Source organism: Poecilia mexicana, unplaced genomic scaffold (assembly GCF_051168715.1).
Source record: "Poecilia mexicana isolate PSO_F unplaced genomic scaffold, ASM5116871v1 scaffold_5, whole genome shotgun sequence".
Classification (NCBI taxonomy): domain Eukaryota; kingdom Metazoa; phylum Chordata; class Actinopteri; order Cyprinodontiformes; family Poeciliidae; genus Poecilia; species Poecilia mexicana.
In genome coordinates, this window is record NW_028263374.1 from 28368351 (window position 1) to 28393892 (window position 25542).

The window sequence follows — 25542 nt, forward strand, 5'->3', positions numbered from 1 at the left end:
ATTTTAAAACGATGTTTTATTTATCCCTTAAAAGATGTCATGATATTTTGTGCAATTTTTCTTTAAAGCTCTTGTTGAGATAAATAAGTAAATTAGTATAGTTCATAAGCCAGAGGATATTTGTTTTAAAAAGATTTCGTAGTTAGCCCAGAATGTCATTCTCTAGAGGGGGACCTAAAAATTAAAAATTATCACTTTATTAAATTAATTAATGAAATTTTTTGGATTATTAGCAACCTTTTTTTGTATTTTTCCAGTAGGCGGCATTATGTGTTTGTTTATGTGAAGTATCAGCGCATTTATCAATCATAACTTGCTAAATACTAAATAGACTTTCACGCTTTTTTTTTTTTTTTACTGGAAACCTTATTCAAACAGCTATCATAGCTACATTTACAAGGAAATGTCTTTTAAAAGTATTTTTGAATTGGACTGATACATGTTAACATATGTAAATATTTCTAGTGGGAAAATCAGCATAGAATATAATGATATTGATTTATGATGGGCATTTTACAAATATGGCCATACGGCCTTTAATTTTTCTGCCACCTCTTCATTGCAGTCACATCTCACTTGAAGTAATATTTAACCCTCAAGTAGCCACGATTACACTGGTCACAGATTATGATGGCTAGAATAATTAGTGACCTTACTTTACAGGCCTGTAATTAATGCTAGCACTTAAAACAAAATTAAAAACTAAAATTAAATTATTATTTTTAGGTTTCTTGTACATATTTACTGGTGATGATTTTTTGACGTGGAAGTTGCTGTCCTCAGTAATGTATCTGCTGGTATAAAACTCTCCAAATGTGGAAACCATAACTGTTTAACCAGAGGGTGAGACTCCCTCCACCTGCCCTGGTCTCTCCTGGTTGGCTGACTCCTGAGTCCATCACTGGGGCTTACAGGCGATGGGCTGATTTAAGTAGATTAGGTTGTGCTGGGATGGAAAGGGAATATTTACTGGCATCACTCTCTGGTCAGAACAGCAATGGCTTCTCTGTGGAAACATTTCTGCATCCTCGTCCTTCATCTGCATTCATCTTCCTCATTCCACCAGCGACCTGCCAGCAGGTACGTCAGGAAGAAACAAACCAACACTGAGGCTCAGGCTTTCTAAACCTCAATAGTCTCTGATCTTTGACTCTTGGCACCTTCACTTATGGATTTGTTGCTCTGTTTCTCTGCTTAATTTGATGTGTTTTTAACTTCATTTAAAGCATGTTTTTATTTCTATTTTATTTGAGATAAAATAGGGAGTCATGTAATCTTTAAATACCTGTTTTTGACTTACATGGTAGCCATGGTTTCAACATTCAGTTGGTAATGAGCAACATTTCTACCTTTTGTTGGTTAAGTTTCAAGTCTTGGTTACATTTTTGAAAGCACCAAGCAGCTTCTCCATAAAACTGAATATTCTTATCCATAAAGAGAAAATGTCACGCCCACTGAACTAATGTTTATTAATATAATCTGATAATTAACAAACTGGACACCAGTTTCATAAACAGTTCAAATTGATTCTGAAATCCTCTAAATCAGCTCAAAATGGATGTTCTGAAAACCTTGTCTTTAGTTTACCTGACTATTATTTTATAAACAAACTATGAAGTTTAATTTAATTATTGCATAATAACTTACATCCCTTCTTTATTTGTAGCATGTTTTTCTGTTGTGAGAACACCAACAAAAGAAAAATTAGTAATAAATCCTGCAGAGGATCCAACATGTAAGAAAAATGTTTATTTATAATGTTTGAACTGTTCAGAATTTTTATGTTTGAAACAATATTTAGTTAGATATTTAGAGCCAAATCATCACAAAAACAGGTTAATGGTAACCATTAAAATCTTGTGTTTATTATTTTGTAATAATATTTCTGCTTTGAAAGATTTTTGAAGCTTAGAGCTTTTTTCCTTGTATTAATAATAAGACATTGCTTCTTTAACTACTGCAGTCAGTGAACACTTAAACACTTAAACCTAAAAATGTTGTGCTTTTTACGTTCTGTTTGTTGATGTTTTCTCACACTTACCTAGAAGTAGCGCAGACCAGCACAGCAGATCTGACCTTTCACCCCCAAAAACTGATTTTCTTTGTTTACTTTAAAAATCAATTGGCTAAACTTTTAGATTCAGTTTATGGCATCACAGAATCTCCTAAAATAATCCTGCAGTCAAAGTCTTGCCTCAACACAGATCAGTTTATCTATTTTATTTGTTATCTAATTTATAAATTCAGAAAAACTTACTTTTGAAAAAATAATTCATGATTAATTGATTTTAAAAACTGATTTATATGTTGAAAGAAATTAAAACTTGCCTTCATGCAACAGAATGATAAAATGTTTGAAAGTGTAATTCAACCTGAGTTTTATTATTAATAAGAGTTTGTTTGTTTTCTAGTTTCCTAATTGAATCTAAAAAACAACAGAACAGTGATAGAAGTAAATAAAACAAAGAAAAGTTAAGACTGATAAGAACTATTCAGAATCTCATATTTAATTAAATACTAGGGAAAATAAATGAGGTTTTAACAGATATTGAAATGATTCTCACTAAATGCTCAGATTTGTTTCTGCTTTGGATGCTTTGCTACATTTGTCTGATATCTGTGTGACATTCCTGCATCGTTCTGCTCGTTTTCTCTTCAAACCTTTAACTTGATCAGCATCATTTGGTGGCATTTTATTTATGTGCAGCTCAGCTCCAGAGCTCTGCAGGGGCAGACAAGAGACCCAGTAGGTCGTACTGTGCATTCATTTGAATTTCATGATGATAAAATAGTAAAAAACAATATATCTGTTTCTAATTTTAACGGCTTTCTGCTGTCAAAGAGAGATTTGTTTCTATGAAAAACTCACCATAAACTGACACAGAAACAGTAAAATCAAACAATATGCTGCTTTGTTTCAGCCTCCTTTAACCTTTTCTACATCATTTACTTTCATTATCAGAGCTGCTGCAGAAATTAACTAATTTCTGTTTAAAGAGAACCTTTGCTTTCATTAATTTCCTCTATTATGACAAATGATTTAGGAGTAGAAATGTTGAAATAATTTTTTGTTTCTGTTTTCACCTTGTTGAGTTAGACTCCACTTATCTCAGGTCTACAGAGACCCTGAGCCTCTGTGCATTATTCTGCATCCAGCTCACTGACACATATTTGATCCTGTTTCTTGTTTAATCCTCTTTGTTCCTCCTGCCTCTTAGCCGCCTGCTTGCTTTTCACCAACAGGCCTATAAGCTCATTTCTGCTTAACTCGCCGTCTTTGTCTACATTTGGGTCATCCGGCCCACTTTACTGACAAAACCAGTGACCCAAAGATTAACGCAAGAATACATGTGACATCATGATGTTTTAAACTGACCGGCTTTAGTTTTATGGTTGAAAACGTCTAGAACAGGATGGAAGAAAAAGCTTTTAAAATCATTCAAACACAGGCAGAGGTGGGTAGTAAGTAGTTACATTTACTGTAAAAATGTAATTTTAGCAGAATTTATACTATGTTATACTTTTAAATTTTACTTCAGTAATTTTATTATGTAGTGTCTCTACTTTGAGTAAAATTTCTTCACACTGAATGAAAAACAAACCAGAAATTGACCAGACACAGACACACACCTGCAGTTTTTGTTAAAGTTTCATCAGTTTTTTTATTGAGAGAAACTGATTTGGAAACATTTCCTTTTGCCTGATTTTATTTTTTTGTTACTTATTTGAATTATTGTCATTTTGGTCCTTAAAATACTGAAATTTCAACGTAACTTTATATTTTGGTCCCTATGATGATGTAATGTTTAAATATTAAATGATTGATAATTTGATCTGCTAATCAGTACTTGTGTTAGAATTTTTACCAAATACTATTTTACTCTTGAGTAATTTCTTGGATGAATCCTTTTTACTTTTACTTGAGTAAAAACATGTTGAGGTGGTGCTACTCTTACTGGAGTGTTTATCAACTCTGCCTCCTCTGATTACAGGAAAATAAAGGGAAAAAGTTAAGTTATAATAAAAACACTGGAAGACATTGTACAGTACAAGCACATTTTAACACAAATAGCTAAAATATGAAGAAACTGAGGTGATCATATAATCTCTGGGTTCTTAAAATCTCTCCTCTTTGTTTGATTCTGCTTCAGGGAATAAGTGTTAAAAAGCATTTTTAGCTTTTAGTTGTAAGCTGTTTTAAGTTTAACCAGGTTAATTAAACATGCTTGCATGTAACAGACCATGTTTTGGTCTGACGTTCCCTGAAACCAGGATGAAAACGTTGCTTTATGTCTGCTGACGTGTACACAAGCAGATGCTTCAGATGTTACTTTAAGGATTAAGACGACGTGAAATCCCCCACTGGAAGAGAGCCACTTTCTTTCTGTATAATCTGCAGAAACCCATTAATTGCATCATTATATAATCGCTGCAGTCCCTCAATCTGCTGGCTGCTGCCCTGACCCGATGCACCACACTAGATCACATAAATCTTGTTTTGGCTGCAGGGATTTGGTCAATCAGCCTGGATTTGACCGCTCTATTGTCTGTCTATTTTTCTGACAATACACATAATTCATCCGTTCATCCTCTGAGAATATAAATTACATTTATTGCTGCATGAAGTTGGACAGATGGAGGAACTGATTAACTGAAGCCATCTTAATATTGGAACAGAGATTATTGGTTATTGCTGTTTGTATCTGGATGTTAGAGTTGGATCTTGGAGTAAAGTTTAAATGTGATCCAGTTTCAACTTGGTAAACCAGTTTGATTCACATCAATGTTAGATTTACCATCAAAGAAATGTTTAGTTTTGCAACTTTTATTACATTCTACATGGATTTTGAGGTTCACCATTGTCTTTCCATGTTGTGATTCTGACGTCCATGTAATTCTCTATTAGTTTATACAGAGAAACTCCTGGTGTACCTGTTCTTGTTGTGCTTAACAACCCAGAACAGGAACATTTAGTTTATTACTTCATTCAGCCCACAACAGGAATTAGAACAAACTTAAAATTTAGAGAAACTATTCATCTTTTCTATTGGTTCATCTAGAGAAACTGCTCATTACCTTAGATCAACATTTAGCTTTAAACATTTAATATTGGAGCAAAACCCAGAGAAACTCCTGTTAGTTTACAAATTAGTACCATCTACCTTATAGAGTCAAACACAGAGAACCAACATCTAGTTTTATCAGAACAAGAATCCAGAGAAACTAGTTAATAAATTACTTATTCTTCTTAAACATGGAGAATCAATATGTAGTTTTATACTTTTGCTTTTCTTTTCTATTAGTTTATCCAGAGAACAACATACCAGACAAAAAATGAAGCTGCAACGCAAACAACTAGCTGCCATGTAGTTATACAATAAAGGCAAAGCAAGAAAACAAACATTCATTAGTTATTTATTATATAGACTCATTAGATTCCTCCATTTGGTGATGCAAACTGTAGTTTCACTAGAAAATTTACATTTTGAATATGTGATGTATTTATATTTAATTTTAACTTTTTCAATAAAATACATATTAACTAACAGATGTGGGTAAAGCACCCAGAAACTGCACTGAGGTGACAGTAGAACTACTTAAATATATTTTTACTCAAGTAAGAGTAAAAAGTAGCCATCCAAGAAATTACTCAACTAAGAGTGAAGAAGTACTTGGTAAAAAGTAACTGATCAATTATCGATCACTTCATGTTTAAATATTTCATCATTGGACAAACCAACATATAAAGTTAAGTGGGAATTTCAGTATTTTAAGGACCAAAATGACAATAATTCATATAAGTAACAAAAAAAAATCACAAAATAACACTAATGTTAATTAACTTTATGACACGAGTCGTAATAATCAGGCAAAATAAAATGTTTCCAAATCAGTTTCTTTAAATATAAAACTCATAAAACTTTAACAAAAACTGCAGGTGTGTCTGTGTTTGGTGGATCTTTGGTTAAAACATGTTTGTTTTCATTCAGTTGGTAGAAAATCCAGAAATTTTACTCAAGTAAAAGTAAAAAGTGCAGCATAGTAAAAATATTCCTAAAAGTATTTTTTCCAAAACAGTTTATCAAGTAAAATGTACTTGAGTAGATTCTAACTAGCTACTAACCAACTCTGCTACGTTTCACCGTTTCCAGTCAGAAACAGGTCTGACATGCCAGAGATTGTATAAGACACTATATCAGCTGAAGAGTTATAACCTGCCAAAAAATGTAAATAATAATTATAAACTTGTTAGTTTTGGGTCATCAGACCTGCAGCATCAATCAGTTCAGCAGAACCTGAAGGAGATTTCTTCCCTCTGATCAGCAGAGAGGAGGAAATGTTTTAAACAAAGAGTTATTATTTTCTTCATGAAATCAGAGACAGGACTTGGCGTGTTGCTGGAAAAACGTCGATTCTGCTTGAATCCCTGATTTCAGACTCAGATTGTGCTGGTTTGAAAGAGAGGAAACTAAAAGATTAATCAGATCTCCTGTTTCGAGTTAAGCTGATTTCAGTATTAGATTCTGGTCCATTATTTTCTACTTTAGGTATTTGTTTGGAAAGTGGGTCAGAGCCGCTCCACTCTGCAGCAGCAGCACATCTTTCCCTGCGCCAGGCTGATCACCAAGTGTTGGTTTTAAACCAGCGGGTCACCAGCCGGGTCACTGGGCCCACATGCTCTCCTCACGGGTTAAACTGGAGGCACTTTGCAAATATCACTTTTCTGTTACCAAAGCTGCTTCATAGAAGAATCCACTGCCCGTCTCTGACTGTCCAGGATAATTCTTATGGATTACTGTGAGGTCACTTACAGTAAAAACAAAGATACGATTTCCTGCAATGTCCTGAATCATTAAACTTTACTGTGGTTTTTTCTGGGTTATTTTCTCCTCCTGGGTGAAAAACAAAGTCTGTAAGGGAGTAAATACTTTTTTATAGCACCGTGTTTACAGACTCATGTAATAAATTAGAATATTAAGCAAAAGTCAATTTATTTCAGGAACTTTATGACAAAATTAAACATTATATGAAGTTTATAATTCCCTTAATTTGATGATTTTCTGCTTAAAGTCAATTAAAACATGACAATTAAAGAATATTACATCAGACCAATAAAAAAATACTTGGCTAAAATACTTTAATCAAAGCAGTGTAGCTTTGATAAAAAAATATGTTTAATATCAGTTATAAGGTTATACATTTTCAAAACGTTCTTTGAATCTGACAAATAAACTTCATCAAATCTAATTTACTGAATAAATTAGAATATTCAATCAATATGAATATGTAGATCATTTTTACTAAACTATTTACTTTGTTTTTCTAACTAAACTGCTCATTGGAGGCAGGTCGTCATGCATTTTAGTAAAATTGACTAATTTTGTCAAGCGTTTAAAAGAGTTATTACATTTAATATTTGCTGATTAATTTTAACCAGAAACATTAAGATTAAAGACAAGTTTCAGCGTAAAAAACTGTAATTAGATGAAGTCAAAATGTTTATAAGAACTCATTAAGATTATGCAGAAATCATAACGAAACGTTGTTGGTAATTCTCTATGTAACTTCTGTTTACAGCTCAGCACCTGTAATCAGAGGTAAGTTATGAAGTTATTCATCTGGACATTTTAAACAGAATCAAATGAATAAAGGTGTGAATCTGAAATGTGCAACAATTTTATTAGGAAATGCTTTTGTCAAGAAATGTAATAATATGGGTGTGATGTCAGAACTGCAAAAATAAACTAAATTAGCTTTAAAACATACAAGGGTAGAATAAATGTGTGAACAAAGGAGAAAATATTTTAATGTTAAATACATAAAGTTCTTTGTGAAATCTGAATAATTTTATTTTTTTTCTTATCTAGATGAAGGAAGCAAAACGACGATGAGGAATGAAGAAAACTTGTTTTTCACTGGGGAACCGGAGGTGAGTTTAACAGCAACAATCAGTTCAGGTTAATTAAAAGACGCCAATTCACAACATGTGTCATCATAATGCACTTCATAAAACAAAGGAAAAAGTCAAATTAATTCAGTAATAAAAAAAATCCCTAATTACATCTGAGGAGGGTAGAGAAGCCAAGTAAAAATAGCACTACTTCAATAAACTTATAAAAGTAAAAATAAAAAGTATCTGGTCAAGAAATTACTCAATAGTAAAAAAGTATTTTATAAAAAGTTTACTCAAGTACTGAGTAACTGAACAAATGATCAATCATTTAATATTTAAAAATTTCATCATCAGATGGATCAAAATATAAAGTGAAATGAAAATTTTAGTATTTTAAGGTCCAGAATGACAATAATTCATATAAACAACAGAAAAACCGAAATCAGACGAAACATTGTTTTCCAAATCAGTTTCTTTCAATAAAAAACTTTGAAACTTTACCAGAAACTGCAGGTCTGTGCCTGGAGGATTTCAGGTTAAAACACGTTTGTTTTTCATTCAGTGGGTAGAAAATCCAGAAATTTTACTCAAGTAAGAGTAGAAAAACTTTATAATAAATTTACTCATAGTAGTAAAAAAATACTCCTAAAAGTCTTTTTTTTTAAAGTTACTCTAGTAAATGTAACTGAGTAAATGTAAGTAGTTACTATCTGACTCCGTTTCCTGCAGAAACCTCGCGCTTCACAGAGAAAGTTGCTCCAAACAGCAGGAGCTGCTCTTCCTTTCTCTCCTCTCAAGGTGATTGACACAATAATAAAATACTAATAAAATTGCGTCTCCTCACACAGTTTGAGGATTTTTTTAATGTTCTTATTGTTTCCGTGCTGCAGGTGCTGTCCAACGGAGAGCCGTGTATTTTGTTCCAGGCGAGGAAACTTTCTCTGCGCTTTGAGAAGCAGAGACCTGTGGACCTGACAGAGCTCACCTTCTCTCCTCAGAAGCTTGTCGACACGAGGGAGTCGCTCTGCCAGCAGGACAGAGCCACGTACGTTCACAAATCTGATGCAAACATACCAGGACAACATCATTTCAGACACTCTGGGCAAAAACCAATGTTAGTAACAGTCTAAAGGATAGCCGAAAGCCAAAAATCAATCAAGTACAACACATTTCAGTGCTTTACATCATAAAAACACAAAAACATAAAAACATCATACAGATTTCAGAAACCAGGAAGAAACATTCATCAAATCATCAATAAACATCAAATATGTTACAGTGACTATGGACTGAAAGCTCTAAATAGACGGGTTTTATCCTTTATTTAAAGGAACTCGCTGTAAAAATAGCATTTTTGTAAAAAAAAACAAAAACAACGATCTGATCATGTTTTTTTTCTTTAACTCCTTGTATCTGTGTGTCTTCTTCAGGCTGGTCATGAGGTTTGGAGATGTGGAGGATTTGAGAGGCTTATCAATCAGGTTAGTCTGTCTGATAATCAGCAACACTAAATAATAACCTATTATTAGTTTTAAATTGCTGTGGAAATCTGATGTTAAAAACAACACATCTCCATCTTTAATGTGACATATATCACATTTGCAACATGTACTTTTTTTAGCTGACGTCACAGTTTGTAGAAATGTTACAAAAGATCTTTATTGTAAAACTCTATCAGTCAATAGAAGAATAATTCAACAGTATTATACACATACAATAATGTAGTGACGTCTCAGAAACTCCTTTAATTACAGATGGCTGCATCCTGGGTGCACAAAGCAGCGTAATCACAGATCCTTCCTCCCAACCGCCCTAGACTTCATAACTATCGCTGGTTACAACAAACTCCATAAGCTGTTTACATTTGTGGTATTGTTTACACAGGTTTCTATTTTCTTGTTTTTTCAATGATGTATAATGAGCACGGTTTGTGTATTTGCAGGCTTATATTAGCCTTTCATTTTGCTGCAGTTACACCTTCATTTCACAGCTTAGAGAGAATAAAGGATCTTTCTGTCTATTCTATTCTGCAACAGACATTTCTGTGCATAAAATATAAAAATGATACAATTGAATCCTGCAGGATTGATAGAGGCTTTGAGAAAGAGCTTCTCTTCATCTCAATATTTCATCAGAATATGCGCACAGAAGAAATAATTCATTTTCTTTTCTCCTCTTTTTATGTATAATTTAGTTATAAATCCACTGATTAAGCACCAAGTAATGCTTCCAGTGAGAAATGACTGATTTGGACGTGCAGATCAGTGTGGATAGTGTGATTTGATTGGCAAAGAGCTGTCATGTCCATACTCAGCCACCAGAGGGCGACGTTTATGTAGCTGTATTAGATTGCATTATTTTGCATGAAGAGTGGAAATATGCCCGTTTGCAGCCTCCAGGTCCCTACTTTCTGTAACTCAGCAGCTTTCAATAAGATATAATTTGTATTTTTAAAATAAAATCCCCTTCCTTTGCTTTCTATATAGGATATCTTGCTGCTCTCCCTGTTTCCGATGTTTAATAGAGAAGTCTCTCTGATTTATTTATGAGTGTTGCAGTAGATAACCCATGATGGGGTTAGTTTTTTCTGAATACATTTTTCTTTCTCCAGATTTCAGCTCTCCAACACATTTTACGAGTCCTCGGGTCAGTGGTGGTTCTCCGTGGACCGGGTCTCTGTTTCATACAACACTTCTGAGGAGGTTGTCTTCAACGCCACGGATGTTTACGCTCCGGCCGCCTCCTCCTACCGCTGCCTCCATGTCAGCAGTCTGCAGAGATACAGCGGTCTGTTACTGCCGAGCACTGAGCATGCACAGCGCTGGGCCATCACCTTCATCGACTTCCAGGTACCAAATAATGTATGGGGCCCCTGACCCCCCTGCCCCCTCCCTCATCCATCTGCTGGAGGGCAAAAAGCTTTTGGTTGACGGTTATTATCAGTGGTTAGCTGTTAAACTATCATTACAATGTCCTAACTCTTTAATGTACCCCTGATATGCAAAAGAAAAAGGGACGCAGTGCTTTGCTACTAATTGCCAACATTATGACAACTATAACAAGATCAGGAAAAAGTTTCAATAAAGAAAAAAATAGGGAGGGGAAGGAAAGTAGATCAATTATTCTTGCTTGACTTTGACAACCCTAACATGTAGATGTGGTGTATGTTTAAAACATTTTAAAGGCAACCCAAACACCAACTCTGACAGATCATCAGTAGAGCAGGCGTTAGCTAATTAGCTTCAACTAGCTATGTTAGCTTAGCTAATAGTAGCCGTAGCTAATCTACCACAGCGATCACTTATTAATAGTCCCAAAATAAACATCAAGGCTAAAGACGTAAAACTGTAACGACTGAATGTTCTGTTCTTTGAGTGGGAAATGTTTGAGTGTTTTTTGGTGATGAATTATTGTCAGTTACCATGGCAACGAGTCTGCGCATAATGTAGTCGTCAGAGACGAGCGGGGAATAAAAGTAGCTTTGAGTTGTTCTTTAATGGTTTTTCAGTTATTTTCCCTTTGCCGTGGCCCATAGTCCTAAAATTCATCTCCAGGTTTCATTTTGTTAATAAAGTTGTTCTACCGTGGCAGCGCGGCTATGAACGGCAAGAAAAATCGTCTTTTTGCCCTCCAGCGCAAAATTCCCGGATGTAAACAACAACTTGCAAGGGGTCCATTATGTCTGTTGAACTGAATTAAATCAACTTTAATAAATGGGTATTGATATGTTTAGATCCAAGCATTCAACATCAGTGGAGGGAGGTTTTCTCCTGCGAGCGACTGCACCACCGTCCTGACCCCGGCCATCCTAATGGGCCTCATCACCTCCCTGATCCTGCTGCTGGTTCTGGCTTACGCCCTGCACATGGTTGTCCACCTGAAACACATCGAGCACGACGACCAAAAGCCTGACATCTACTTCCCTCAGAGCCCGGAGCAGCTGGACCACTGCTGCGAAGAAAGCTCCACCGAGAAGAACGTGATGTAGGACAAAAAGAACGTTCCTGAAACAGACAGAGCTGTGACGACCCACGGAGTAATGTGCTTTCTGCTCAGGATTTCATTTTTAAGGAAATCATTTTATTAATTATCTTTGTAACATATTTAATAAAAATATTAATGAGAAAAAAATATGTCTCTTTCTTAAATGTGCTTTTCCAAGTATTAGTTGCAACAACAAATTGTTTAGGTTTCACTTTAACAATAGAAAACAGCATGTTGGGGTTTTCCATCTGGATACTCCTGCTTCCTGCATACAGGTCAAAAGCATTAATGGGAAACCAGCAGGTTACTATAATTATTAGGCACTTTATGATCTGAGCAGTGATAAATGTCTATGACAGCCTAACTTTGGAATGACAATCATAATAATCATGTGTGAGGCAGCAGGTTTTAACAGGAAGCTCCGCACCTAACTTCTTCTACTGAACTGAAGCAGGAAACAGTTTGTGATCATTGTTTCCTGGAGACTCCCGGATGATCAGATTCACCGTCATACCATACCAGCATCTTCCTTTGTTACTGAAGTTATTTTACCGTGGCAGCGTACGAACGGCAAGAAAAATCGTCTTTTTGCCCTCCAGTTGATGAGTCCAGCTGCAGGAGAGAAAAGTGGAAACCTCCAACTCTGCTGCTTCAAGCTGTTCACACTGAAGGTGAGTTGGACCAAAACACTCAGAGACACTTTGAGGGAAGTTAGTAGAGGAGGGATGGAGCCGAGACTGACTGGACCTTCTGTGTTTTCAGCTTCACTCAGAGACAAAATGGCTTCCAGGTTAGAGGAGGATCTCTGCTGTCCGGTCTGTTATAACGTCTTTAAAGATCCTCTTGTTCTGTCATGTAGCCACAGCTTCTGTAATGAATGTCTGAAGAGCTGGTGGAGAGAGAAACCATCAAGAGAGTGTCCAATTTGTAAGAGGAGATCATCAAGGTCTGATCCACCTTGTAACCGGGTTCTGAAGAACCTGTGTGAGACTTTCTTACAGCAGAGAGATCAGATAATTTCAGAGGATCTCTGCAGTCTGCACTCCGAGAAACTCAACCTCTTCTGTCTGGACCATCAACAACCAGTGTGTCTCGTCTGCAGAGATTCAAAAAGACACATCAACCACAGTTTCAGACCAATCCGGGAAGCTGCTCAGGATCACAGAGATAATCTGGAAACATCTCTGGAGCCTTTAAAGAAGAAGCTGGAGCTCAGGAAGAAAGTTAAAAATAAGTTTGATCAGACAGCAGAACACCTGGAGGTCCAGGCCCGACACACAGAGAGGCAGATTAAGGAGCAGTTTAAGAAGCTTCATCAGTTTCTAGCAGAGGAAGAGGAGGCCAGGCTGGCTGCACTGAGGGAGGAAGAGGAGCAGAAGAGAGGGATGATAGAGGAGAAGATGGAGGCTCTGAGCAGAGAGATAGCAGCTCTTTCAGACACAGTCAGAGCCACAGAGGAGGAGCTGAGAGCTGCAGACGTCTCATTCCTGCACAACTACAAGGCTGCAGTGGAAAGAGTCCAGCGCTGCCCCCTGCTGGAGGATCCACAGCTGCCCTCAGGAGCTCTGATAGACCAGGCCAAACATCTGGGCAACCTGGCCTTCAACATCTGGAGCAACATGAAGGACATGGTGACCTACACTCCTCTGGTTCTGGACCCAAACACGACTCATCCAAACCTCCTTCTGTCTGAAGATCTGACCAGTTTGACTCCAGGAGAGAAACAGCAGCTTCCTGATAATCTAGAGAGATTTGATTACTTTTGTTCTGTCCTGAGCTCTGAGGGTTTTAACTCAGGGAACCATAGCTGGGATATTGATGTTGGAGACAGTGAATACTGGGAACTTGGAGTATTAGCAGAGTCTGAGCAGAGGAAGGGGGACCTTCAGTCTGGATGTATGGCCATATGGTTCTGTGAAAATGAAAACTATACATGGACTCCAGCACCAACTCTCCAATTTCTCTTAGTCCAGAAGAAACTCCAGAGGATCAGAGTGAATCTGGACTGGGATGGAGGAAAGCTGTCGTTCTCTGATCTGGATACTAACACACACATACACACCTTCACACACACCTTCACTGACAAGATGCTTCCTTACTTCTGCATTCTAGGTCAAGCAAAACTCTTACCGATGAAGATCTCAGTGATCAAACAGCAGCTCTGATAAACTGATCTCAGTGTTTCTTGGTGCAAAACCTTTATTCTTTTAACACAGTTGTTTAATTTTACTTATTTGGGTTTAATACTTTAGCTGAAACTCTGAGACTTTGGTTCAATTCTTCACTCCATGTTTTTCATGATACTAGACTCATAAACTTTATTTCTGAGTTAATATTCACAGATAACATCTGGATCCATTGGGTTTAAGTTGTTAGAAATTATTTCTGAAAATATGCGTCTCCTTTTCTCTCATGATGAACCGGGTTCTACAGAATCCAGACCTGAATGTTTAATGTTTGTGATTTTCTATTAAATCTGGAATATGACTTCTGCACAATATAAAGGACAATAATGAAGTTTGAGCTTTCCCTCAATAATCATTCTGTATGTAAACTTCTGGGCTTGAAGACATTTATATGTAAATCTCTGACAGATTCTTTCATTATTGTAACATTTAGCAAATAGGAAGAATTTTGGTGATTCTAAACTAAAACAAGAGGAGTTTAGTCTGATTTAATGTGGATATGTCTTTATTGGGGTGTATGTAAACTTCTGGGTGAGTGGATCTTGGAGGGAAACAATAAAAGCTATGAGATTATGAGAAATACACTTTATTTAATGTAATATGCTTCAAGTAAACATGGAAGTTTGTGTTTTTTAACAAAGATGTATCTAGAAATTAAAATAAAGCAACAAATTATCTTTATGGATGTAAAAATATAGCTTTTTATGACTTAGTCACATATAACAGTAAAGAAGTGAAACCCTCAAATAGTCAATAAATCAATAATCAATAAATCATAAAAAAAGCTGATTTGTTTTCATAAACCAGGAGAAGTTTCTTCATGCCTGATCTGTCAGTTTTTAACAAACATTTCTTTTCAGTGGAGGCGCTGATCCGGGTCGGTTTCAGCAGTGATGTCTGTTTGTTTCAGTAAATGGACGCCCAACATTATTCATGGAGCGAAACCGGCCACCGACTCCAGGCTCCAACTAGAACAAGCAGGAAAGAAAGAGGCTGTATTGACCAGATCTTTGCTCTGTAAAACTTCTTAGAAAGCTGCTCTGTTAGAGTCCATCGGACCAAAATCCTTTGGAAGATTCTTCAGTACGCTGGGATTTCACCTGAGATAATTACGGTCATATAAATCTAATATGAATATTCTGAGTGCAGTGTCCTGATGGACAACACTCACTGAATGGTTGCCTGTTCAGTCAGGGGTGAGACAGGGGGCATCATCTCCCCCATCCTCTCCCTGCTTACGATAGACTGGATCGCAGTTTGGATCCCAAAGGATTTCCAGCTGTCTTTAAGATCCAAAATGAATCCGTTAGCCTCTTTAGTTCTGACCATATCTGATAGGATTGTGGTCATTCATTACATTCATGCAGAGGAAGTATTTGATGAGTCCCCCACTGAAACTCTATAGGCTTTGTGCTGATTGGGTTGAGGAGGTTCAGACTTCTGCAGAGATGGATCATCTGCCGTTTAATGGGCTTTAAACGGTTCTGTAGGTTTATCTTCAACCATTCTGTTTGGTTCTTGATTAATATTCTGTTCCACTTTGAGTTTATTTAGACATATTGAGTAAAAAACAGCACATCTGGACTAACAGTGATCATGAATAAGCTTCTTTGACAGCTGAGTTTGTCTAATTAATCCCGAATGATGTTCATGTTTACAGATATTAGTCAGAACCAACAACTGCAGCACTGAATGTGGTTCACTCTGGCCTCTGCTCTGATCTGTGCAGAGAAAAAAAAAACTTAATCAGTGAGTTTTACAACATCCTAAAGGCTGAATTCTAGACTTTGGAGTGAAACACGCTTCAGTTGGAGCTGAATTAAAGCAGGAAACAGTTTGTGATCGTTGGTTCCTGCAGAGAGACTCCCAGACGATCAGATCCACCTTCAGACCAAACTAGCAGCTTCCTCTGAGTGAGTCCAGCTGCAGGAGAGAAAAGTGGAAACCTCCAACTCTGCTGCTTCAAGCTGCTCACATTGAAGGTGAGTTGAGGGAAGTTAGTAGAGGAGGGAGGGAGCCGAGACTGACTGGACCTTCTGTGTTTCAGCTTCACTCAGAGACAAAATGGCTTCCAGGTTAGAGGAGGATCTCTGCTGTCCGGTCTGTCAGGAAGTCTTTAAGGATCCAGTTGTTTTGTCATGTAGCCACAGCTTCTGTAAGGAATGTCTGAAGAGCTGGTGGAGAGAGAAACCATCAAGAGAGTGTCCAGTTTGTAAGAGCGCGCTTCCATGGCAACACACAACCAGGTGACCTCAAAGAGATGAGAAGATGATTAAAACAAGTAAATAAATCAAGTTACTTCCCCAAACACAATACATTTACCCAAATAAATTAGAATATATAAAGTACACAAAAAACAGCACCTGTTAGGAAGGGTTAAATCCCTCACATGGTTATTCATTTAGGTTTTTCTTATTTTGGCACTCTGTCAACCTCGGGTTTCACATAACGATGATTCTTAGTATCATTTTCCGACCCTCGGGGGGCTCCGGACCCCCACTTTTTATGTCTAGTTTCCAATGCAAATGTATTATTACACTTTAATGAAGACAAAATTAATTTACAACAATCTTTTCAGAAAGATATTAGCTTGTTTTCAGTCAATAATTACTTAATATTTATCATTTAACTATTTATTACCATGTTCTGCATTTGTTTACAAATAAAACAAACACAAACAATTCACATTCAACATTATACAATATAAAACTTTTGCTTGGGAGCTATTCTTCTATTACACCTTTGTCTCATCCAGTTTGTCCAGTTCTTTCTTTGTCTTTCATCGTTGTCTTTTGTTTTGAATAGTGTCCATTTTGTCCACTGTTATTCTATTTGTGTTAGTTGTAGTCTCAGAGAATATGTAAGTTTTTCTATAATGTAGACTTCTTAATAACTACTTAATATTGATGAAAAAGTGCTAGTTCCGATGGCAGATTATTTTTCCAATGTTATATGGGAAATAAGATAGGAGGACTGATTTTTTTAGGCAGACCTGATACTGTTGCAGTAATCAATGCAACTAAAGATAAACGTATGACATGACCCTCGCCATGAAGGTCACATTAAAAAATTAATTACTTTTACTTTTTCAGTCTAATTTATTGAGACAATAAATTATATTATTGTCTCAATATATATTTTTTGTATATTGCCATATTTGTATACAACAATATACAAATATATAGCAATTTGTGTATTAACAAATTGCCATATGTTATTATACTTTTGGCCAGTGGAGGTGCTATTGGACGAATGGAGCTATCTGAAAAACACTGACATACAGAAGAAGTAGCTCGTTAAGTTTTTAAATACCGTCTTTTGCTAGTATTAATGCTTATCTTTATATGCGCATTTTTGTTTTAGAACTTATGTGTTTATGCTTTAAACACTTTAGTGGAGGTTAATTTAAATTACTCATTTATTGGGCGTTTAGCATCGGGCTAACCTGCTAGCTTTGTCTTCTTCGGTTAGTTCTTCTTCTGCTGCTGATATTTTGGGGTAATTTCCTCTTCCATCCTCCGAGGGCTTCATGTTGAAGCACCTGTCCGCTGCCTGCGCTCTGGTCCCCCGCTGTCTCCTCGCTTCCTCTCCGCGTACCTTTAGCAGAGCCAGCCGCCTTCTCGGTCGGATGGAGGCGGCCGTGGTGCGGTGCCTTCCCGGGGAGCCGAAGCTCACCATCTCCTTCCTCCTGGAGGACAGTCAAAAACACATGCTGCGGGACCAGAACGAGGCGCTGGGGAAGGTCCTGACTCGGATCTCCAACTCAATCGCCAAGAACCAAACAAAGGCGAAAAAGTCAAAGAAGAAGCGGGATCAGCAGCCGAGCGAGGCTGCGGAAACCGCCGTGGTGAAGCTGTTCTTCAGGGGGGACGAGGTTCCCGACACGCTGCCAAACTGCGAGGCTTGGCAGGACGGAGCGGTGCTGCAGGTGGGAGAAGTTAAATACAATGTTCAGAGGAACGCTCCCACTTTCACCACAGCTGAGCTCCCAGTGTCCCTCATGGCAGGCTTTCCAGTCTGCCCCAAGCTGCAGGTGGAGTTTGGGAACCTCCAGGACTGCGAGTTTGTGTGGTTCAAAGAAGCAAATTCAAGGTAACTGTGGATTGTTGTTTATTTCACAACAGTATTGTTTAAAAGACTGTGTCCTGTGTAATCTATTCATTAAAGCGGCCAGGGGGCCACTTTTGGCCCTTGAAATGATTTTGTTTGGCTGCAGAGTACAAGTCAATAATGGTAACTATTTGGCCAATGAAATAGAATAAACGTCCGATTTTCTCTTAATAAGGCAACAGCCCGAAGCTCTTTTATGTTTTGGATGCTTAACAATATGCAAGCTTCAGAAAAGTTGAGTTTATCGTTGAAAGGTAGAAAAGTTGTCATAGGCCTGGACACAACTGCCATGGGCCTGTCATAATAACACATTTTGTTGGACTATAAACTGTCCCAGAAGTTATTGCACTAAACATTAATGTTGATTTGAGATCATTTACAAGCAATATTGAAAACTTTGCTTTCAAAGATCAGTAAACTCAAAAATCAATAATGAACTAATGAACATTTAACACTGAAACTGGAAGACATTTTAAATAAATAAAACAACGAATAAAATTAATTATGAAGTCTGTATGAACAAAATTATCCTTCAAAAGATGTCTAGTTGAGATCAAAGCACCAAACTGAACATTTTTATCATCCAGTTTTTGGTAGAAAGAGAGAAGAGAAAAATGCTAAATCATACAGATGGGAATTTTTCTAGCTCATTTTAATTGACCATGCAATTAATCGATTTATTGATAATTGTGACAAGCCTACGCCCAACACTGGAACTGTTTATAAACAAAATTTTAATTCTCATATCCTGACCCAAATACTCATTGCTACAAGGAATGATTTAAATAAAAGCCACTTTTTAAAAACTTTCCACTTTTTCAGAAAAGAAAGCAGACAAATAAAAATCTGATTCGAAAAAATAAGAGATGGAGCGAGCGTATGTTTTCTACACTGACGTTCCTTCCTCCGGGGGGTGGGGGGGCGCCGATTTATGTTTTCGCATCCACCTGAATAATGTGCAGTTGCGCCACTGCTACAGATGTCAACATCCCTTAGAAGAAAAGGAAAATCCACACATTTTATTGCTGAATATTTGCATATTTATTAGATTTGTAACCTAAAAATGGAAAGAAAATTGTTTCTTTCAGCACAAGAACACATTTTTTATGTTATATATTTATCAAAAATTAAAATAAGTATTTTTTTCTTAAAGATCATGTAATATCTTTTGATTGTAAAGGTTGCAGATGCTTTGACTAGACCGTCTGTGTTGTTGTTGTTGTTGAATCGTCTTCTGTCCCTCATGGTTGTTTCTAACTTCAGTCCTAAAGACTCTCCGGCTCCAGAAGGCGGATGGACGCAGGTCGGATGCGAGCGAGTCCTTGTCCCGTCCAATCAGGACATCGGCTGCAGGCTCAAGCTGCGCTGCACTCCCAAAGATGGCAGCCGCACCGGCCAGGCCAAAGAACTGGTCTCCGTGGCAACTGTGGAGGCAGGGCCGGGCGTGTGCACGTTTGACAACCGCCACGCGTACACGTTGAGGGCCGCGGCGTGGCCGGCGCTCAGGGTGGTGTCCTACAACATCCTGGCCGACATCTACGCCCAAACGGATCTGTCCAAGACGGTGCTGTACCCCTACTGCGCCCCCTACGCCCTGCAGCTGGACTACCGGCAGAACCTGGTCAAGAAGGAGCTGGCGGGCTACAACGCTGACATCATCTGCCTGCAGGAAGTGGATAAAGGTGACCGCAGCTCAGAAACTGAAGAGTCACCAGTTCATTAAACATTACAATCCCCAAGGAGTTGGTCCACTTTCAATTAAATACTAGAAAAGGAGAGTTTACTAAACACAAGAACGATGAGATTTCTGTTTAATAAGGCTTGTAGTTTGATGTCATAATTCTTTCTTTCTCTTTGTTTCCTTCTGTCTTTGTTTCTTTCTTGTTTTTCTGTGTTTGCTGGTTTAATTTTTTTCTCGTTTCTTTCATTCTTTGTTTTTCTTTCTTTATTTGTTTCTTTTATTTCATTATTTTTCTTTCATTCTTTGTTTCTTGTTTCTTTCTGTTTCTTTTTGTTCCTCATCTGTTTTCTGTTTATTTGTTTGAACGTTTCTTTAATTTTATTCATAGCTTTGTTTCTTTCTTCCTTTCTTTTTCTCTTTCTTGTGTGAATGGGCTCCATCCATCCATCCAGTTATTTTATAACGTTTCCACCATTTTTGCAGGTTTTTTAAAGTATACTGAAATTTTTCCTTTGCCTTAGATTCAAAATGAACTTTTTATTAAATGTATTTATACCTTATTTTTGCGTAAAGAAGGCTGTGACCTGTGACCTCTCTGTGTTCTTAATATGCTGGTCTTGTTAGGTTCTACCTTTTAGTTCTATAGTTTTCCCTGAATTTTGATTTATTTTATGAGATCAGCAGAAACAAGTTGTTGCACAGGATAATTTAAATCTTGGGGAATAGCTTGATGTTGTTGCTCGATTTTAAAATAAATGTAAATTTACAAATGAATTATTTTATAAAGCTTCTTCAAAAAACTAGCATCTACAAACTTATTTGTCCAGATTGAAGCTTTTGATATAAAAATATAACAATTTAGATATTTTTGGATGGAATTTAGTGAGTGTAAAAAAAAAAAAAAAATTTCCAGTTTCAAACATTTGACCAAAACATTTATATTAACAGCTTCAATATAAAGTTTTTAATAGATATTAAGTCTTAATGTTCTGGACTCTTCAGGTGTGTTTGTGGACAGTCTGACTCCGGCGCTGGATGCTTTCGGTCTGGACGGCGTTTTCAGGCTCAAAGAGAAGCAGCATGAAGGACTGGCTACGTTCTACCGCAGGTTAGTCCAGAAGAAACTGTAATTTAATCCCATTAAAGGTTATTTTTCATGCATTTGGATTAGCTTCAAAACCCAGTTTCAGTATTTCTTCTCTTATTAAGTGGATTCGTGTGGAAAAATGCTCGGTCCAGTTTATCTTTTGATTTTTATTAAACATCCAACTGGGCCAGAGGTAGGGCTGGGTGATATGCCTTAAAAATAACGTATCAGGGATTTTCAGACCAGATTTGATTTTAATAAATTTTATAGCTTTATTTCCTAAAAAAAACAAAAAAAACAAGAAAATAAATTATAATGGAGTTGTTGGTAATGGAGCCAGTAGAACCTGTTTATGTTCAGTCTGGTTGTTCTCACTACTGCCCCCTGCTGAGCTGCATGCTAATAACACCCTGCTGTGTTTCAGGTCAAAGTTTCGCCTGCTCAGCAGTCATGACATCATGCTGAGCGAGGCCCTGACCTCTGACCCCTTACACTCTGAGCTGCTGGAGAAGCTTTCTGCGAACAGCGACCTGAAGGACAGGATCCTGAAGAGGTCCACATCACTGCAGGTACAGCTAGAAACTGGCTGCTCATGCAGTCTTTTTGTGACAGATGCGTCATAAAATTACTGCTTTTGCAGCACCTTTTTTTCAAAAAGTTGCATTTTTTCTTCAAGCTCTGTTTTTGTCATAATGTGGTCTTACAAAAAAAGGTTAATTTCCTCATAACGTTCCCAAAAAAGATTTAACAAAGTTAATATTTAAAGTGCAAATAACTTTGTCAAGCACCTCCTAGGCCTGGTTGATGAATCAATTTTATCCATTTAAGCAATTTTTTTTTTTTTTTTTTTTTTAGAATTAAATTTTTGGAAAATTTAGATTTTTTTCCGCCAATGCTCTCCTTAGGTTTTCAAAGTGCAGTGATGTCATCACGCCCAGGGCAGCCATCTTGTTTGACAGCCATGTTTTACAGATTCTACAGATTCAATGATAACTCGTATTACAAGGATTCAGTGGTAGAAAATGAAAAACTCCAATGCAAAAAAATTATTATCCAAGCCTTTTCTTATTGAAACAACCTTTTTCTTACAATTTTAAAATGTTTTTTCTGGCCTGTCATGATAACAAATTTTGCTGGATGATAAATTGTCCCAGAAGTTATTGCAATAAACAATAATATTGTTGTTTTGAGACCATTTTCATTTTCATTTTCATTTTGATGGTAATGGTGCAATAATGCAAGAACACTTTCTCAAAGATCAATAAACTTTAAATTCTGATGAACATTTAATACTGGAAGACATATTAAATATCCAAAATAAACAAAACAACAAATAAAATGAATTATTAAATCTCTGTAAACAAAATTGTCTTTCATAATAAGGATTAGTTCAGATTAAAGTATCAGATTAAAGCATCAGATTGAAGAGAAAATCAATAGAAATGGAAATTATTGATTTATTGCGCCAGCCCTAAGCAGTACTTTAATGTTTTGTGGTTGTGAGTTTCAGTCATGCTTTGCTCTAAACATCGCTGTTCGTTGCCTGATGACTGGTGAAAATGTCAGTCCAAGTAACATTTGTGAGTGATGAGTGAATTTAGCTGTGATTGCAGCTTCCTGCGGGGACTGGATGTGAGCTCACTGACTGCTGGGCGGTTGTAGTCAGCTTTCATGTCCTCTGCAGGTCTCTGTGCTCGAAGACCTGGCTAACCCAGAGAGGAAGGTGTGTGTGGCCAACACTCACCTGTACTGGCATCCAAAAGGTAACAATTATTTTAGTTATTGATTATTCTGATGAGTAATTGGATTTTAAAAATGGGCACATTCTGCAGATTTTATACATTTAAGCCTTTTTATGCAATATTAGAAATGCATTAAAAGATGCAAGTAAATATAAATGAGAAAATAAATATTATTTACATCATTTGTAGCAAAGGACACCAACAGATGACACCTTCAGCTCCTTCTGCTTGATTTAACATCAGCACAGGGTGCAGCTGATTTGTTCATATATTTATTTTTATCAATAATTAGGTAGTAAAAGGTGTTTAATGTGATTTTGTGCTGAATTTGAACCAGATGAGGCTAAAACTGACACTAGAGGAGTTTTGTAAAGAACATAGTTGCAGACATTGTTTTTTTATCTTAAATGCAAAATAGATTTATTTTTATGTACAGTTTTGAGTTAATTAACCTTTAAACTGAACCTGATTTCATGCTGAAGGCGGGAATGTCCGCCTGGTCCAGATGGGCGTAGCTCTGCAGCACCTGAGCCAGGTGATTGCTGACGTTGCACCTGGAGCACCACTGGTCTTCTGTGGTGACCTCAACTCCACTCCAGACTCAGGTAACAGGTCAAAGGTCAGGTTGCTCCATGTCTGGTCACCAGAGGCTGAACTGATCTGCTGGCTGATCTCGTGTCTCCAGGTGTGGTCCAGCTGCTCAGCGAGGCGGCGGTTCCTCCGCAGCATGCGGATTGGAGCAGCTCGGGTCCAGAGGAGTCCTGCTGCATGGCGCTGAGCTCCACCTTCCCGCCGCTGCAGAGCGCCTGCGGGCAGCCGGCCTACACCAACTACGTGGGAGGATTCCATGGCTGCCTGGACTACATCTTCATCCAGCCGCAGAGCATGCAGGTAGCTTCATGCTATTCCTTGTTCCATGATGATTATTTTTACCTTTACCTGAACCTGACCTGATTATTTTTGCAGGTGGAGCAAGTGATTCCTCTGCCCAGCCACCAGGAGGTCACCACCCACAAGGCTCTGCCCAGCGTGGCTCACCCCTCCGACCACATCGCGCTGGTTTGCGACCTCCTATGGAACTCGTGACCTCTGACCTTTTCATTAAGATGCTTTAACTTCCTCCTGCAGACGAACACGACGCTGCCTTTGAGAGACGTTGCTTCCCTAGAGATCTGTTGGACTCATGAAGACGTTGTGGTTCAGTTCATTTTGCAGTCATTTCATTGTCAGCACTGATATTCAGCGCTCAGTTTTAATTAAAAGCACTAGGAAGATTATTTTACTTCGCAGCTATTCAACAGACTGAGTTACTGTCTTCACTTCTGGACAGAATTAAAAGGAAACATTAAGATATTGTTTATCATGAGATTATTATTATTTTTATTATTATTATTAATGACGCCTAATGCTGTTGCTCTGTGAAGTTCAGATTAGGGCTGGGCGATAAGTCAATGTTATCAATTAATCAGATTTTGAAGTTAAAATTCTGGGAAAATCTGGATTTTTTTCTTACCAATGCGGTCTTTGGGTTTCCTTAGTTCAGAGTGATGGCGGCCATATTGCATGTTTTACAGCTCTATTACAAAGTATTACAGTCAGGATATGATTTTTTATTTTTAATTATGAAAATAGTTTTACAAGCATGCAGTCGTACAACAATAGTCAGTATAATGCAAAAATTAGGTAGTAATTTTATGACAACTCCAACATGAAAAATTTAAATTTAAATTGGGAATGTTGAGCATCTTGTGGAGTTATACTTTGGTTTAAGTTTTACAAATAATTAATTTAAAAAAATACTGCTAATGCGTTAAATAATAGTTTAAATTATTTTCTCGATCTGAGCAGCTCATGTCCGATTCTGAAAACTCTAGCCAAACTTTTTTTCTCATTAAAAACTTTTTTTTCTTGTTCATTTTAAGATGTTTTTCTGATAAAATTGCATTTTTATTCTGCTAGCCTGGTCCTAATATTTCATCATTCAACTCACTGAAGCGATGATAGAAACAAAACACTGTTTAGAAATACTTTCTCTCCTGTGTAATTAATTAAGAAAAAATAGATTAAAATCAGATCTGGTATGAAAGAAACTGATTTCATTTTTAAGCCATATTGCCCAGCCCTGGAATAGATTGACACATTCAGCTCAAACTCCTAAATCTTCATTTTTATGTTTCTTTAACTCCTTAAGAAGCAGCTACACTGTTGGAACCACAAAAACAATGTTTAATTGGGAATTAATGCTATGAACCATCACAAAGTGGCATGACTGCACAGAGGAAGGAAAACTATGTTTTTCTTCAAATACTTTTGCGATGAACTGTAAATGGGAATTAATGTCCTTATATTGTAACTCAGAATAAACTGCTGAAGTCTCTGGTTGATGTGCGAGTTGATTGGAACTAAATGAAAAACCAAAATCTGTTCATTCCCTGCAGGGAAACACAAAGATGCCATGATGGATTCATACTATCTTTTGGGTAGTTCAGTTATATCTTTATTTCATTTACCTTCTTAATTTGAATGTTTATTTCTTTATTGACCTGTTGGGTACACATTAACACAACTTTTTAAACCATAAATATATGAATGTAATGCAGATAAATAATAATATAAAGAATATTTGTAAAGTGTAACCGTGGCGACACTTGCAACTGGGAGCAGCTGTTTAGTTTCTTAAAGGTTCAAGTTATACCTGAACTACGACCCCAAATCACAGTCAAGAAGAAAAGAACCAAAGTTCAAACCATCATCTTATCCCCTACTCCAACATCTCTCTGCCTGGCATCCTAACTATCCAACCATGCAAAGACTAAAGAAGAGCAGCAAAAGCAAACTAAGTGAATTAGCAGTGTTTA

The 25542-nt window shown here is 37.0% G+C and overlaps 3 protein-coding genes across 3 annotated transcripts; all 3 read left to right on the plus strand.

Moving 5' to 3' along the window:
* Window positions 1-115: 115 nt before the first annotated feature.
* Window positions 116-11958, plus strand: atp6ap1la (ATPase H+ transporting accessory protein 1 like a). Its single transcript, XM_015009896.2, has 8 exons — window positions 116-1080; window positions 7579-7598; window positions 7869-7930; window positions 8624-8692; window positions 8785-8939; window positions 9325-9375; window positions 10506-10743; window positions 11628-11958. Exons 1-8 carry the CDS (start codon window positions 998-1000, stop codon window positions 11880-11882), a joined length of 933 nt encoding a protein of 310 aa, XP_014865382.2. The 5' UTR covers window positions 116-997; the 3' UTR covers window positions 11883-11958.
* A 359-nt stretch (window positions 11959-12317) lies between these two features.
* Window positions 12318-14644, plus strand: LOC106931664 (nuclear factor 7, ovary-like). The gene has a single exon (XM_088005849.1). It carries the CDS (start codon window positions 12481-12483, stop codon window positions 14041-14043), a length of 1563 nt encoding a protein of 520 aa, XP_087861975.1. The 5' UTR covers window positions 12318-12480; the 3' UTR covers window positions 14044-14644.
* A 2652-nt stretch (window positions 14645-17296) lies between these two features.
* Window positions 17297-25063, plus strand: pde12 (phosphodiesterase 12). The gene is made up of 8 exons (XM_015009904.2): window positions 17297-18156; window positions 19438-19856; window positions 20858-20963; window positions 21367-21511; window positions 22627-22705; window positions 23167-23289; window positions 23370-23575; window positions 23651-25063. The coding sequence occupies exons 1-8, from the start codon at window positions 17594-17596 to the stop codon at window positions 23768-23770; spliced, it is 1761 nt and encodes a 586-aa protein (XP_014865390.2). The 5' UTR covers window positions 17297-17593; the 3' UTR covers window positions 23771-25063.
* Window positions 25064-25542: the final 479 nt, after the last annotated feature.